The 17,050-nt window shown below is 37.1% G+C and overlaps 2 protein-coding genes across 6 annotated transcripts in view; one reads left to right on the forward strand and one right to left on the reverse strand.

Annotated features, from left to right (window-relative positions):
- The window catches only part of LOC146477345 (uncharacterized), a 19,762-nt gene extending 14,556 nt beyond the window's left edge, over positions 1–5,206 (reverse strand). Inside the window, exons 1-7 of the mRNA XM_085113548.1 lie at positions 5,049–5,206; positions 3,871–4,304; positions 3,330–3,473; positions 2,631–2,801; positions 2,071–2,149; positions 1,719–1,799; positions 825–983 (exon numbers count right to left, since the gene is read on the reverse strand). Of these exons, the coding sequence (XP_084969674.1) occupies positions 825–983; positions 1,719–1,799; positions 2,071–2,149; positions 2,631–2,801; positions 3,330–3,473; positions 3,871–4,304; positions 5,049–5,052 (1,072 nt within the window). The 5' untranslated portion in view covers positions 5,053–5,206. The remainder of the gene's footprint in view (positions 1–824; positions 984–1,718; positions 1,800–2,070; positions 2,150–2,630; positions 2,802–3,329; positions 3,474–3,870; positions 4,305–5,048) is intronic.
- A 2,400-nt stretch (positions 5,207–7,606) lies between these two features.
- On the forward strand, positions 7,607–15,943 carry LOC146477347 (uncharacterized). Of its 5 annotated transcripts, none has more exons than XM_085113804.1 (5): positions 7,607–7,926; positions 10,690–10,889; positions 12,078–12,200; positions 12,903–13,067; positions 13,247–15,943. In XM_085113804.1, the coding sequence occupies exons 2-5, from the start codon at positions 10,698–10,700 to the stop codon at positions 13,325–13,327; spliced, it is 561 nt and encodes a 186-aa protein (XP_084969930.1). In that variant the 5' UTR covers positions 7,607–7,926; positions 10,690–10,697; the 3' UTR covers positions 13,328–15,943. The 5 variants fall into 5 exon arrangements, with proteins under 5 accessions (XP_084969930.1, XP_084969932.1, XP_084969931.1 ...); XM_085113806.1 differs by lacking the exon at positions 7,607–7,926 and adding an exon at positions 7,991–8,429; XM_085113805.1 differs by lacking the exon at positions 7,607–7,926 and adding an exon at positions 8,511–10,072.
- The last annotated feature ends 1,107 nt before the right edge of the window (positions 15,944–17,050 follow it).

The raw sequence follows: 17,050 nt of genomic DNA on the forward strand, positions 1-17,050 counted from the left end.
TTCACTGATATCACGCGGTCTTCAAGGACATTCTCTCTTAAGCATCATACTTAACCCAGGCTCTCCGTTTTCAAAACTTTCTCATAGTGAGTCATAATATAAACAGTTTTTGTGTTTGAGTGTGCAGGTTTGTCTTCTCGGGGTTGCCCTTCTGTTGAACGCTCAAATTTTCAACATTTCGACAAGGTCCACTGAACGGTTTTTTTTATGTTGGTTGGTGACTTAAAGACCCAACCTATAAATAAAAGTGGTGGACTATCAGTGTCCCAGCGACTTATTTACTATAAATTTCCTTCTATTCCTCACATCCCAAGTCACTTTGTAAAGTTACATATTGAAGACAACAAGCAACATCGTTAACTAAGACAGTATCTCTTTCTTGTCAGTTTTATTTTTGCATTTTTTCTCAACAGAAATTTAAGTTCCTTCTAAATATCAAATTGATTTTAGGTTTCATAAGATCATCCCTGTAAAAAAAATGGAAAATTACGTCATAACATTGTAAAACTTGCCGTGGATTCACGAACCGACAGGCCTGTGGATCCACTACAACTTTGACAATGTCTTGACGAAATTAACCACCAATAAAAGGACAAACGAATGAAAAACTGGCCTCTACTGAAAAATTGATGAAAACTTGTGCTTTCTTTATTTTTTGGTTTCTAAAAATGTATTTTTGACTTTCAGTCATTTTACAGTGCAACGACCTCAGCCAGTGCCACCGAAAAAACTGAAACTTTGATATTTAAAGAAATGTTCTCGTTTTGTATTGGTTTGCAAACTACCAGAGCCAAACTTCTTTGTTGTACACGTGACCTATGATTGGCTGATCAATATTGGGTGGCCGCGGATGAGTTCGTTGCAGTGTAAAAGGCCGAGAATCAGATCACGGTGGGCTTTAGAATAGTTAAAAGAAAAATTAAGATTCTGTGGTGAAGCCTTCCTTGTCATGGAATGTTGATCGTGGTGCGCGTTCGCTGATCCTATCAAACAACGGAAATAAGAGTGATATCAGTCTCTCATATTATGTATTTGTATAAGGGGTAGTTTCCAACAGAGTTAGGAAATAAGGTACGAGTCAATGGCAACGCAAAGAAGATAGAATTGCGTGTAAACAACTTGTGTGAACATGTAACGATTAGTTTAGGTTTTCGTATTTATTTAGCTGGGAAAGTCGCGCGTGTTTAAATTATTAACCAATGCAATGATGAGGGGAAACAAAATAAAGCCAGGGCAAACGCGAACTGACTACGTTGGACAAGATATACTCATTGAAAATCTCTGAGTGTGCTGGAATTCCGCCACTGTGAAATTTTCAGGTGTCTTTTAATATTTTGAGAGATCCTTCAGTCGCTTCGTCGTAGACATGGGTGCCAACTTCACTAAACTGGCTTCAATTACAATCAGGCATGGGCACATCAATAAATCGGGTTTCTGTATCGTTTATCGATAACTTATGCAAATATGTATTCTGCTACTGGGCTGGATTTGATGAAACCGGGATATCAATCCTAATTGGGCTGGGAAAATTTTAGCACTGGAATGGGCAGCAGATAATTTATATTATTCAAGGGAAAATCTGAATAAAAATAGACACTTGGAGAGATTTATCCACTTTTTCTGAACCTTTTACCAGAAATTGATGACACATTATTGGATAGTATTTCTGAATCTCTCAAAGTGGGAGAGGGGGTGGGAATCAGGAGGCAGAAGATTACCTTTTTGGCCAGAAGTTTGGAAGTCCGGAAGAAGAAAGAAAGAAAACAAAAATAATAGCGTTGGTAACCATCCGCTTGTCTCTAGAATAAAAAAGGGAAAATGTTCATTACAAATCAGACCATTTTAACAAAGCTGAGCTTGTTTATTAGACTATTTATGTGATCGTCATTTTAATTAAACTAGCGGCTTTTATAGTATTTTTCGCGCACTCCAAAAGTCAAAGAATTAACAGCTCATAACCACCAAACTTACAAGAAACGCTGACTTGATACCTATATAGTCCGTCACCATCCCGATTAATTTAGATTAACCTTTAGACAATTCAGCAAAAGTTTTACTGGTTCTATTTACCTTGCGAACAGTGCGGCTGGCATAGGTTGCTCACTTTTGGTAAATTCTTCGAAGGTTGGATGAGTCTTTGACTCCTCTCCTAAAAATACAAATAAAAAAGAAATAAAGTTATTTTATTTTGCTTCGTACTATTCAGTTACTTTTTTCCTATCTGATGGTAACCTTTGTTATCTTGTAGTTAAAAATAGTTGAGTTTTGATAAATTAACTATCATGGCAATTTAAGCAACTGGACACTATTGAAGTTAATTTGTTGTTCGTATCAGGCAGTGCACAACATGTGATAGATCATCTCGTATCGACCTTACAGTGTTAGCTAGAGGTGAAAAGTTCTTTTGTGGAGGATCTTTTAACAGCGTCAGCCTCTCCAGAGCTTAAATCAGTCATCAGGCTTTATGACCCTTTGTTGTAACTTGGCTGGTCTTAAAATGTCAATCAAATTCACGAAGGCAGAAAATAACCCTCTTTTTGCTTGAAAAGTTTCAAAGAAAATTGAGGCTTCCCTTGTGACTCTTTTCTTTTTCTTATTTTTGTGGATCAACATGAAGATCATCTACTTACTCGTTCAAAGTATTCCACAATTTCCGCTCTTGCAGTATCATTTCCATGAGAAGCTGTTATTACACAGAAGAATGACTGCTTCCTTTTGTCCATGTGACTGATTTCAAAATGGCAGTTTGGAAAGTCTGTGGAGTTTTCTGGCGAATTCCACGCATCTTTTGATTTTATAGTCTGAGAAAAATTTCAGCAGTTAACACAATGGTACGATTATATAGAAAAATATCTTATTCCCAAGGCGAAAACTAGATACAAAAATGTGGCTTATATGTCAAGACACAAACATTTTTGTTGAACGTTCAGGGTGTGGGAAGGCAATCGTTGGGAAGAATACATAGCGAGTAACTTATTAATGAAATTGCTTCAATAGTATAAAGCTTTATTGAACAATAAAATAATCATGCATTATCTGAAACTGATGGTTGGTTAGATTTTCTTTCAAAGCTTGAAAGCTTTGAAAGTAGTAACTAGTAACTTCTTAAGTTAGTAATTTTTTTATCGGAAAAGCCCTGGTTGGGAGTTACAGTAAATGTATGTATATGTAAGTTGCTTCCATCACTGCTAGAGTTTGCTCTTACATTAATCAAAAGGAACACTTTACCTCCCATGGTATTACGTAAAAAGTTACTTTTAACTTCTAGCTTATTATAGCTTGGACTGATTTTGTGAGGATACCATCTCTAATACTTAATGTTTTGTTACCTTCACTTTGCTTCCTTTGATCTTCCATCCGGGTTCTAATGCGCTCAATTCAATTCTGATATCTTCATGGCTGTTGGACACAAACATGCCAGCGAGTGGTTGCAGTAACTTGTGACCTCTTTCTTCTTCTTTCTGGCAAACCTGCTGTTTAATAAATATAACAAAAAGTTGTTATATTTGACATTTTCAATAAGTGCCTTCAATGCATTAAATTGCATTAAAATGCATTGCTTTATCGTTTATTTGAAATGGAATAAATCCTTATCTTGACAGAACTGAATACCTAATAAGTTGCAGTGCAGCTTCCGAAAAGCTCGAGACTCAATAGCGCAATGACCAGCAGCTCAGGTTTTGGCATGGTGGGAAGGGCTGGTGGTGGTCGCATAGCTTATCTTATCTTATCTTATCTTATCTTATCTTATCTTATCTTATCTTATCTTATCTTATCTTATCTTATCTTATCTTATCTTATCTTATCTTATCTTATCTTATCTTATCTTATAATAGGACCATTAGTGTAGAAGGCTGACCTATGAAGTACCTTATAAGCTGTTGTTGTATCATCTACAAGATAAACCCAAATCTTCCAGTTTCGTCCTTGCGATGGCTGTCTTCCAAAGGTCGCCATTTGCATTCGTTTCTGGTCATGTTTCTCTGGTCTTCCAAAAGCTGCGATTTCAATGTCTTCTTGCAGGCTTGGCAGGGTCACTTCAATGTCGTTGTGTTTGTGTTTAATTTTGGCATCAGGGTACGCCTCCTTCAGGCTTCTCCAACTGTCTGTCTGGTGAGATGCTCCTTTAACGTGACTCAGCTTTTGCGGTCGACATTTAACCTCGATATTCCATTTGTTACCACGTGTCATCAGACAGCAGTGTTCAATCAGTGTAGGCGGAGGAGGAGAATCACCCTGAGAGATTATGTAACAGCCGCTGACCTGTTCGAATTTTGGTTCATGTACTTCGTCGATATCTTGTCCTAAAGAAAACGTGAAGGGAAGTGTTGTGCGTCACAATACCTCCTTGAATTGGAGAGCTCGTCATTTGAAAGCAGTCGAGAAAGGTTTTTCGCTTTGAATTTGGTGGGCATTTTACGTAATTTATTAAGATGACAACAATTCAGTGCGTTTGTAAACACTGGCTATAAAAACCGGCTTTCTAAGGACTAATCCCATTTAGTGGTCCTTTTTCGTCAGTGGGACTTTTCTAATTTGCAGTTATGGGTCAAACATTTTCGCCAATCTGCGATCAGCGCCGTAGACCCATGACACAAAACATCACCGAATCCGAAATACAAATTTTTATTTTAAAAACCCAGCATATTTCAAACCTTGACCCACGATCGACATAGCATTTCGTTCGCTGTAACTTCAAGGTATACGTTAATTTTGTTCACCCGTATTGGAATGTCAGGTTTCTGGAAATTAACATGAGTAGCAGAAGTTGTGAAGTTCATGAACTTTATTTCCTGTGTTCAACTGGAGTGAACAGACTGACAACGAACTCTAATTAAATGAAATATTAGACTTTCAAAGATCCTTTTGCTATTACACAGTAAAAAGAAATTGATATGATTTTCACAAGCACCCTTTACAATGATTAAATGTCGACCTCTTCTTTCCTTTCCTTTCGGTACCATTAACGCAGCTCGAAAAAAAAAATTCATAGTAACCGACTAAATCACACGTGAAGTAACCATGCAGAATAATTATTCAATACTTACCCATTGAACAGTTGTTTTTTAACTCCGTAGAGTGACAGCACTCGGCGCGGCAATGTTATTTCGTACTGTGTAGATTGTGGCATGATGTTCCCTATTTATACGTTTACTGGTAAACTGACGCATGGCTAATTATAGTTTTCACAGTGGTTAAATATTGCATTGCATCATTCGATGACCTTCATATCACTTTCCGTTTCTATGCCCCATGCATTGTTTATTTGCTGAGGCGGAAATGTCGATATTAAATGTTATGACCAAAACAGACGGGAAGCATTAAAAGGGGGTTTTCCCGTCACTGGAGTTTGGCAACGTTGCACATTCCAGGCTTTTATGCTCTCAGTATTGTTTTGCCACAAACCTCGGTACGCGTGTTGTTGAAAATGACTTGCTGACGCATGTTATAATTTAAAATTCTGAGAACAAAATTTGCAATATTTGCTAGCCAAGTCCAAAAGCAGATAAACTGAAATGAGAGATGATACTACGCTAAATAAAAACTCTTTCCCTGATTTCATAAAGAGAAATAATTTTCAATCTTAAGTATCTGACTCCATATCAATTAATTAGCTGCTTTCGAAATTTTCGGACTATCTCTGGCTGTTCCAAGAATTCGAAAATAGCATATTCAATTTACAGGTGGAAACCTTTCAGTTTCTTTAAATTCCGTCGTTGTAAACGGGGTCTTTTCCCTCCGAAACTGAAAACGCTGTCGCAAGCAAATATGCAAATCTACCACCGATAACCCAGCTGGGGAATCCCCTGATGCGAAAAGCGGAAACAAAACACTTTCGGAATACATTCATATTTTTGCGTGTGGGAATCGTGAGTTAAGGTATAATTTTTAACCAATTGCGATAAAATAAAACATTTTCCTTAATCAATAGCAAAAAGCTGCCCTTTATTGACCTTTTAGTTAAAAAAGTTCTTAGGTAGTAAGAAAGAAAACGTTCGCTGTTTATATTTTGACTCGACAAAAGCAGTGCGCACTAAGTTTATACCGGGTCCGCGTGTAGCCCAGTGTGGAATACTCAAATAACATGTTAGAAAACTGCTCGTCACATCACATGAAGAGACACAATGAGATGTCGATAGTGCGTTAAATAAACTCTATCCCTGATTTCATGAAGAGAAAGATATTTGACTAGCAACTTATCTGACTCTGTAACAATTATTTAGCTGCTTTCGCAATTTTCAAACCATCTATGGCTCTTCCAATAAAGGGAAAAATAAAATATTCAATTTACAGGGAAACCTTTCAGTTGTTTTAAATTCCGGAGTTAAGAATGGGGTCTTAGTCGTCACCTTCGAAACTGAAAACGCTGTCGCAAGCAAATATGCAAATCTACCACTGAGCACCCAGCTGGGGAATCCCCTGACGGAAACAAAACACTTTTGAATGCATTCATACTTTGGCGTGTGGGAATCGGAATTAAGGTATAATTTTTCACAGATTGCGATAAAATAAAAAATTTTCCTTAATATTTAGCAAAAAGGTGCCCGTCAGTAACTTTTAGTTAAAAAAGAAACGTTCTTAGGTCGTAAGAAAGAGAACATTGGCTGTTATTTTGACTAGATAAAAGCAGTGCAAACTAAGTTTGTATCGGGTCGGCGTGTAATTGAGTGAAGAAGCCGACACATAATCTGTATCTTGTGTGGAATATTCAAATGACATGTTAGAAAACTGCTCGTCACATCACATGAAGCAACACAGCGAGATTATAGTAGTGACTCCGTAGCTGCTTTCCGGACCAGCTCAGTGCTTGTTCGAAGTGATAGATAAGATATTCACTTTACAGGGGAAACCTTTCAGATGCTTAAATTCAAATAACAAAACGCTTTTGAATACATTGATACTTTGGCGTGTGTGGATCATGAAGTTAACTGAGTATATTTTTGACAGATTGCAATAAAATGAAGCCGTTTCCTTTCCGAGTCCCCGTGTAGTTGAGTAAAGAAGTCGACAGAGTAATCGGTGTCTAGTGTGGAATGTCCAAATAACATGTTAGAAACCTGCTCGTTACATCAGATTAATGTACAGTGAGATGAAAGTGCGATAAATAGTAAGCTCTATCCATGATTTCATAGAGAGGAAGATATTTGAATTTCAACACATCCGACTCCTCGACAATTATTTAGCTGCTTTCGAAATTCCCATACCATCTATGCCTGCTCCAATAAGTGGAAATAAAATGTTAAATTTACAGGAGGACCTTTCAGTTGCTTTTTAATGAATTTAAAAATTCCTGAGTTAACAAAAGGGTCTTAATCCTCATCTTCAGTCGAAACTGAAAAAACTGAAAGCGCTGTCCCAAGCAAATATGCAAATATACCACTCAATTTATAGGGGAAACCTTTCATTTGCTTGAAATTCCATCGTTTTAAACGGGGTATTTTCCCCAGCGAAACTGAAAGTGCTGCCGAACGCAAATATGCCCATCTACCACAGCTGGGGAATCCCCCGATCCGAGAAGCGGAAACAAAACACTTTCGAATCCAATCAGCCAAGTCACGAGATGTGTGGGAATCATGAAGTTAGGGTATGTTTATGACAGACTGTGAAAAAATGAAGCCTTTTCCTTACAAAACGGTGCCCTTCAGTGACCGTCAGTTTAAAAATAGACGTTCTTACGTCACAAGAAAAAAAAGTTCGCTGTTATTTTGGCTCGGTAAAGCAGTGCAAACCAAGTTTATATCGGGTCCGTCCGCGTACAGTTGTGTTAAGAAGAAGACGAATAATCCGTGTCTAGCGTGGAATAGTCAACTAATATGTTAGAAGCCTTCTCGTCTTATCACACGAAGCGACAAAATGGGTATAGGCAGGCGGTAAAGTAAAAGTTTTTAAGACGTGGGGATTATTTTTTGCTGAAAGAACTGGGAAGTAAGTGCTACTCTGTTTATTTTTTTTTATTATTTTTGCGCTTTTTCTCTCGTTTTAACAACTCACTTCAGATTCTTTTAATTTTTTTTTTTAAATTTTGACATGTTATGAAAAGTTAAACACTAACATTTATGGACTAGAAATGATTTTTTGGAAGGCCGGTGATATTCTATGATATGGCTCAGGAATATAACGGCCAGGTATTTCAGAGTTGTTCAACATAAGTTAAGAGAGAGAACGCTGTCGTGAGCGTTGCAGTTCCTTCCTTAAAGCTAATCTACCAAATTTCAGCGTCACGCGATTTACTCACCATTTCAACTTTTCGCTAGCATTACCAAGCATATATACTTTACTTCCTTTAACAACAGGACTTAAGTAAAAATAGCACAGTGATGTAAATCAAAGCGGGCCACCGGTGAATCCCCTAATCAGAGCTCTTTCGCTTTGAAGCGCTACTTCCTGTTCACTACAATCACGAAATCCTTGTGTTAAAACCACGAAAGGTCAGTTTTTTTCTCTAGACACGTTTTAAAACGAAGTTAAATTTGACTCATAAAGTGACGAAAATGATAAAAGGTAATCGGCATCAATTCTTTCCGGATGAAGACACAGATCGTAGTTGAATGGTTTCAAACGTTTGGTCTACTGATCAATAGAATAACAACGCGGTTATACATTCAATTTCATTCAGTTTAGTCAAGAAAGGAAGAGCACTTGAAGCATAGAATTTTCACGCAAGCAAATCGTTGTTACAAATAGCGAAACAAATTGGCATAGAACAGAAAATCGATCAGTGCATGTCTTTCAGACAACCTTACTCTTCACTGTAAAACAGACAAAGTGCTTTTTGTAATTTAGAAATAAGCTCGGTAAGTATTTAGACCTATTCAATCACTTGCTTCGTCTGAAGCTATATGAATAGTTAACTTTATCTTGATCGAAGTTTGTAAGTCGAGTTATTTGTACATGAGCCTGAGAAATCATTCTTGGGGTTAGGTCCGCTCGCGAATTCACTTAATTCTTTGAAAAACCAGTAGTTAACATTGTCAGTGTTACGTAAAGAGTGACTATAGCCTGGTCAACAGGAGCTAAGTTTCTTTCGCAAAGATATTGGCTCGTGTATACGAGACAGCAAATACCATGTTGAAAACTTGTACATGCTTGTGCGCCAGAAAATACCTTGGACAGCGCACATAAGCATGTAACACTGAGGCCAGGAAGCTTAGTTTTTATTTTTTCTCCTTCTGAAAGATGCTGTCTCTTACGAGAAGATAGGAAAGAATGGTATGTAGAATAGGCAGCATTTTGGTTATACATACAAGGTGGACAACAGAGGGACGATGACAGCCCAATAAATTTAATGACAACTTAGTAATAAAATCCTTGTCCTCCTTATGCCAACTAGTTTTGTAACGAGTCGTACACATGAACAAACTTTCGCATTACATTTTCTTTGCCACATAAAAACTAGCGCGTAAGTTTTTTACCGATTGCATTTCTTACATGAATTTGGGCAAATATTCTAATTAAAAAATGATCACAGGAAAATTGTCAATTCAAATTTGCTCGTGCGGAGCTGGACTTCATCTTTCGAGATGAAATGTAACCAGGTCTAAGTCTTAAATATAAGCACAAATTTGGGCGATGCAATGAAGATGGGTTAAATTTATCACTTAGAAAATGACGTTGTCTATATCAAGAAGAAAATCCGCGATCGTTAAATCGATTGTGTTAATGTTTAGCTATAGCGCCTTGAGAACAAAGCAAACAGCCGAATTCTATCGGAAGTCCCGGACGGGCTGATCGAAAGCTAAGCCGTCAAATCGTTTAAATTTTTACCTATGCTTTGTCCATAGCAATTCAAGTAAACTGATGCTTACTTAAACTTTAATACCCGATCAGTGAATACGATAAAAGTTCAAAACCTCTCGCCTTCATGTATGTTGACACTGACCACCATTTTTAATGCGGCGTACGGCCTGGGCACGAGCTTGAGGTCGAAATCCTGTCCCTTAGTACTTAGCGGCCATCATGTCATCATTCCCTTGGCGGCCATCATGTTAAGATGTTATATTACAAAACTGAAATTCTAAAAGTAAGCAGAGAAAAAAACATCGCAGCACCCAACGCACATGCAGCATTGACGGTAAACCTGAACAGCTATTAAACATTGCTGTCCGTCAATTGTTTTACAGTTTTACAGTATCAAGCTGATCATGTTGGCTGTGCTCATCACCTTGACGCAGTTCAGATGATAGCGCGACGGGCAGTGATTGCAAGCTTCTACCCTGTCTCCTGTATCTTCTCAAAATGAACTAGTAGGAGACGCTAAAGAAGCCACATCACTACTTTAAATGAGTGGGATGTTGTGGTCTGGGCAGTCACATCGCTTGACTGTTAGGGCGAGTAGGGTATTAATATATGAGCAATCAGTCTATCCCAATGATATCTTCTGCAATGCCCGGAGATGTAACGGAGACAAACTTCCGTTATGTGATCGATGAAGGTACAGTTTGAATACTTGTGAAGCAAATTTGTTACTCTACTACGCTCAACTAGCGTTGTGGCAATATATCCCAAACATAGAGCTCTGAAGTTCTGTGTTAAACTGAACTCTATGCAAACTTGTCTGTGTGAAGCTCGATCCATGTAAAACTGGGTTAAAACTATCGTGCACCAGTTACTTGCTGTCTCTTATAGCATTCATTGTGGTGCTTAAAACACCAATAACGTTATTACAACTCAGATTCTTTTCATTTTTAGTTCACTTCATGATGTCAGACAACATCACATTGGTTAAACAACAAGAATGCGCAGTTTTAGAGGGCGAGGATGAGATGTACATTGTGGACATATTCAGTTGCGTAAAACCAGGAGAACATCATGACTACAGTGAGTCGCATAAACAGCTTTTGCTGTACATCACAAGAGCTGTGGGAAACAACAGGTCAACCTTTTTGCAGGTATTCTTATTTTCTAGCAATAGCAATAGTATCCTTGACCAGGAGAAGACAACAAGCATTCCTTTCACCTACTTTTTTCAATCCGTCCATCCATCCATCCATCCATCCATCCATCCATCCATCCATCCATCCATCCATCCATCCATCCATCTATCCATCCATCCATCCATCCATCTATCCATACACCATTCATACATGGCCTGCCCATTTGCTAGTTGCCTTGGCTAGTTTGCAAAGGTAATCGTATGCCCTTAGTCAACCGCTTCCCACCTCCCAGACGGGAAAATTGTTGAAGTAACTTCACGAGAAGCTATGAGGAAAAAAAAACTGTGGAACTTGTTAGACGTTCGTGAGAAATGGACGGCGACCGAAAGCTAAATGCTATCATTGTTCACATGTTTCCTTCGCCAAGAAAGGAGCATCCTAGTTTTCAGTTGTCTAGGTCTCGCCAATTAGTTGCAACTCGTTAATTTTAGACTTTATTTGTGTATGTATTACTCGTGATTTCCCTACCTCCCCTAAATTCTATTTGTTCTGTCTTTGGTTGTAATAATGGTAATAATATTAATTTTTATCCTTAAACAGTTGTAAGTCTGGCCCGCCTAGATTAGCTCTCTCTACCTGCGGACCAGTCTCTCTTTTTTGCTAAATTTTTTAAGTTTGAATTTTTGAATTAACTTGAACTTGAACTTGAACAGTTGTGTCCGTTGGCGTACGGATGCAACAATTCCCGGCCAGAATGCATAAAATGAAAATCATACATATTCCGGTTGCCGTCCTTCGCCCTCCAAAATATTTGCTTAAGTCCCCCATTGCTGCAAGTGGAACTCGGGTATTTGTTTAGAAAATCCTGAACTTTATAATAGCTTTATATAGTCAGCATGGGGCCAGATTTATGAAGCTCTCCTAAGTTAAGATGTATCGTAAGTAAATTGTTTCTGAACAATAGTCTGTTGTTATTCCAACAGTAAGCTTTTGTTAAGGAGCAATAGTTAAGATACATCTTGAAGTAAGAAGGCCTCGTGAATATTGTCCATGTGTGGTTTAATCTTTGCAGATGGAAAGGTATTATGTTGTGGGTTACGTCTTCTTGTAAACTCTCCAGATGTCATGTTTATCTGCACAGGCAGCAAGTTATTTAGACATGATATGCAGGTTAAAATTGAATATTTCACTTCTCTTTATTAGGAGGAAAAAGTTAAGCTAGGAATGGTTAGAGTCTATTCTGATAAGTTCTGCTGGAAAAAGACGCAGAGATCTGGCATTCTTTTTGCCATAATGGAAATGGGAGACTTCCAAGCAGTGAAAACGGTAATCTCTTGAATGCATTATTACCTTGAACCAGTCGACCATTCAAATATTTAGTTATGTAGTGAAAGGAACAAACTAAAGTTATAGTGTTTAAATTATATGTGGTGTCTATCTGTAGCTTTCATAAAAACGTTGAACCTCTAAACTAACGAAGCATGTCACACACTCCATTTGCTGATTGTGGAATTAACGTCGTTGTCTTTGTACCCTCAGTGTATCTTGGATACGTTCGAGTCCAGTGGCATTACCCATTATTCATTGTTTGCCTGTTTCTATGGCAACGAAGGAAATATATGACAATCCCATGGTTGGTCGACGCCTTACACATAGGGAAAGGGGGAGGGCTTGAGAAAGTGGGTACCCCATTAAGTCAGTTTTTGCTCAGTCCTGATACACGGACGCATTGGCTTCTGCCGAATGGAAAATGGTGGACTGATCCAAAAGAACCTCCCTCACAGATAGATCTCAACTGGGAAGCTCAAAATGGGCCTCAATACCCAAAGGTAGCTCCTGAAATTGATGCACTGATAGACGAAGTAAAAAATGGTTCTCTCCGAATTCGATTCATATTTCATTGCAACGAGCAGACAAGACAGTTGGTGAATATGGAAATAAGTCAAGTTGCTTCCAATACAAGATTGGTAATGGAGTACTTGTTAGTTCCTTCATTAAACCATTACCTTGCCCTGATTTGTGCTGCAGGTTGAAAAGATGAAGATTGATGAGATGAGATTACCAGAGAAAGTGACTTACACTTTGCCACCTTGCAATGCGTCCAACATGAAAGTTGTGACCAAACTGTTTAGTGAAAGTCTCGGTGGGGATAATCTCTTGGAGACAGAACAGCTGAACGTCCCCCTCTCCATAGTGAGCAATATTTTATATGTTGTTGCATGGATATATAACAGATATATAATTTTAAGAAGAGGAACATTGCTGCTTTTTTTATTTTTATTTTTGCATACAAATGCTTAAAGTTATTTATTTCCTTCTTACGGTAAATTTATTTTTATTATTATCTTTTTCTTTCTGTCCTCTTTTTGTAGATTCCGAAGAAGGAACCCAAGCCGGGAGTTGAACACGACTACATCAGCAGCCATACAACAGAATTAAGTTTGACAACGTGACATTCTTAACTTCCACACTAAAGTACAACTATTTTTGGTATAAATAATCTATTCTATAATTTATGAAGACCGAAATTGAATCAACCGATGCCAAAAAGAATTATTGAATACAAATGTATCAATTAAATTACTTCAAGAAGAGCTCGACTATTGGAAGCGCCGGTCAATCAGGTTACAATCTTACTCTAGAAGGAAAAATATTAAAATATTTAACGTCCAGGATACTGCTGATGAGAACACAGAAGCTGTAGTCAAGAAATTTCTAAACGAAAACTTGAAGATCCCACAGAATGATGTCGACGAAATTCGCGTTGAGTGAGTCCATCGGTTACCCACGAGACAAAGTAACAAGCCCAGACCGATAATTGCTAGATTTAGCTTTTTTCAAGATAAAGAATTTGTCTGGTGCTTTATTAAAAATTTAAAGGGTTCCAACACAGCAACTGCTAATGACAATCCGAAAGAAATTGAAAACATTCACAAAACTCTATATCCGGTACTTAAAAAGGCCAAGTAAGAAAAGAACACTGCCTTCTTTAAAGTGGACAGGCTGATAATTAACGGGCAGATCTACAAAGGAAACGAAACAAACAATCTCCCATTCTATGGTTCAACTATGTAAGTTCTTGGTGGGTGAGGACTAAAGCTCCGCTGCAGAGACGCTCCGAATAAGCTGTCAAATGTTTATTTTTGTGTTTTGTGTTCATCTTCTTAGTCTAAATAGTTATATGTAAATATATTTTGCGTAATGTAATCTCGTTTCCTTTTAGCTTGTTAGGTTTGTTTCATTAGTAATTATTGTAACGCAAAAGTATTGTAGAATAGTGTAAATTGTCAATTGTAACGTTGTGTAATCTGAACTACTGTAATTATTGTAAAGCAGTTTCGTGTTGTTACAATAAACTACAAAGTTGTTGGGAAAAAAAACCCTAAGTTTTACAAGCCCCATGGTTTTTATTAGGTTCCCTCGCCACTTCTTTTCTATCTCTTGTACTTTAATCACTGTAACTTTGTAATCATTTGTAACCATTGCAATCATTGTAATCATTGCAATTTATTAATCATTGTAACTTAATAAATAAATAAATAAATAAATAAATAAATAAATAAATAAATAAAAATCAATTAAATTACTTGAGCTTTTAAACTATTTCCATTAAAACTTGTGGAAACAGTTAAGAAGACCATTATATTGAAGTTGAATACACCCTATGAACGTGAAGCACCAGTAGCATTATCTTTTGAATCCATTGAGTCGTAAATATTTCCTTCGTTACCTAAGGACCGATCTTCATATGAGCCCGGTCTGACGCGGCTAGCGGGACGAAACTTGTGTTCCGTTTATTTGGAAACTTTCAGCTCAGTTACCGACATGTAGGAGAGGCTCTCTGCTGGGCTTACTCTTGCTTTGGAAGTTAGTTATCCGGCAACTGATGTGTAGCAGTCATAGCCCGGACATTTCAAAGCTAAAGATGCATCGTCCATGTAAAGTTTTGCTATCTCCACCAGCAGTATTTGGCGGCGTATTTGTTTACTGGCGTCGAAATCAAGGCTTTTATAAGCCATTTTTGGATGCACGTTTTCCCGGTAACCTGTAGGCATGTTACCAGTACTAGTTTTCTGATATATTTTATTTTTCTTTTTTCAAAGGACACTGAGTGGTGAGGCGAGGTACGGTGTCGCAAAAGCGGCCCGCTTCAGCCTTCCGGACTGGGTTCATATGAAGGGAACCTTAACCTATTTAAAGTTAAGCCTAATTGATTCAAATTACATAATTAAATATTGGCAAGTAAATTGCGCGGGTCTCATATTTCTTTTTGATCAGCGATAGCTGAATCCATCATAAAAGAAAATAATCTTCAGGGTTGTCAGACGAATTTGACCACGTGGTGTACCATTTGGTTGTCAAAATGAGCAGTAACATTTTGGACTAGTGGAAGGTGAAAATAAGAGACGCGACTAAGATTTATAAAAGGAGAGGACCCCGAGATTATTTTTTTCAAAGGGAAGTCCAAACCGCTTTGATTCAGAAAACACTGTTGAAACTTCTTTCCGGCACAAACAGTTACTTCTCCCCCAAACATTCAAGGAAATACGGTCATTACGATTATATAATTACTAACGCAATTATTTTTGTGATTAGTGTATATGTTATATTATTCCACAAAATGAAGTTCACATTGACATGAAAAAACTAGTTTAATTATTAACAAAATTTACTTATTAACGAAAACGACCATTTATAGCACGCGTAAAGCAGAATTAGAGATCAAGTAACTCCAGCACCTTTACAAAAAATATCAAACATTTAAGTGGAAATAAAGATGACTTTAACACATTTAGGGACGACCTTTAATTCTATGAAATTAACCTTTCAGCTGAAGGTACTAATAAAATTCTTCATAACTAGCTAGAACAAGAAAGAATTCATCCTCTCTTGGCTAGAGTTATTAAAAGACAGTTTAGGCGGTGTTTACCAAAACCACGTTTTAAGTAATCTTTCAATTTTGCCAACAGTCATATCGAAACATTGGCTGCTGCTGACGGTAACAAGACGGATTGCATCTCAGACTAGAAAACTATTTACCTACTTAAAATAAACCACTTATAAACAGATTTGGAGGCCCACTGATTGTCTTAAGCCGCGGCCTAAGTTAGACTCTGTTTAAATAACTGGCCCAATGTGTCCATGAAAGTTGAATTAATATTCATTTCAGTTCTTTCCCATAAAAATTAAATATCTCCTTAACATCTCAAATGTTGACCTTTAATTCCGAAAATCCTGTTTCATTTCCGTCCAGAGTATCATAGCAGTCATTGTGAATTCTAGTTTTATTCCTTTTATCTTTTTTCATATGGATGATTTCTCGATTTCTTATATAGCTTTTTTAGATCTATTTTTTTTTAACGGAGGACCCATGTTAATAGCAGTTTTTATAACTGAAATGGTCATCCTGCATAAATATGTTTTTATCATTTTAAAATAATAAATAATAATAATAATAATTATAATTATAATTATAATTATAATTTTAATTATAATAATAATAATAATAATAATAATAATAATAATTATTATTATTATTATTATTATTATTATTATTATTATTGTTGTTGTTGTTGTTGTTGTTGTTCAATCACCAATTAATAATAATAGGGTAAAACGGCCTATCAAAGATCATCATTACAGCCCGGCACTGCTCTCAATTCAGCCTCTGAATTGCGTACATCTCAGCCCCCCAATTGACCCTAGAAAATAATTTTATTGAATATGGTTTATGTTAACATGTTGGTTCACAAACAAAGTGCGATATGCCCTTATTGCCACTATTACAAGCGACCTGGGCAGGTAAAGTCATAAACTACATAATCACTGCTAAGTAGCGCTATTCTGCTTTTTGCACTTGTCAAGAAAGACGTTTTTGTAGCCTCGTGAGACATTTTAAAACTTAAATATTTGCGGATAAAGATAAAAACCCCAGCTATTTAGCTCTCACGTTATCTCAATTTTCAATAAGACAACAATTCGATCCGGCTGAAAAAAAAAATCTATATCAAAATACCTAGATTTATAAAAAAAAATAATTGACTATATTGGTTACAACTCTAATTGATAAGCAGTTTTTTTTCCTTTTCACTGAATTATTTTGTCTGTTGGGGGAGGAGGGGTGGGAACTCCTATAATGGACCAGTGTATACAGGGAGGCTGCAACCAAATGCCTG

Source organism: Pavona decussata, unplaced genomic scaffold (assembly GCF_977016875.1).
Source record: "Pavona decussata unplaced genomic scaffold, jaPavDecu1.1 SCAFFOLD_71, whole genome shotgun sequence".
NCBI classification, from domain to species: Eukaryota; Metazoa; Cnidaria; class Anthozoa; order Scleractinia; family Agariciidae; genus Pavona; species Pavona decussata.

Coding starts and splice junctions, on each gene's coding strand:
- LOC146477347 (XM_085113802.1), top strand. CDS start 10,348: ATGAGCAATCAGTCTATCCCAATGATATCTTCTGCAATGCCCGGAGAT. Junction 12,201..12,902: donor ACTTCCAAGCAGTGAAAACG/GTAATCTCTTGA, acceptor TTTGTGCTGCAG/GTTGAAAAGATGAAGATTGA. Junction 13,068..13,246: donor TGAACGTCCCCCTCTCCATA/GTGAGCAATATT, acceptor CTCTTTTTGTAG/ATTCCGAAGAAGGAACCCAA.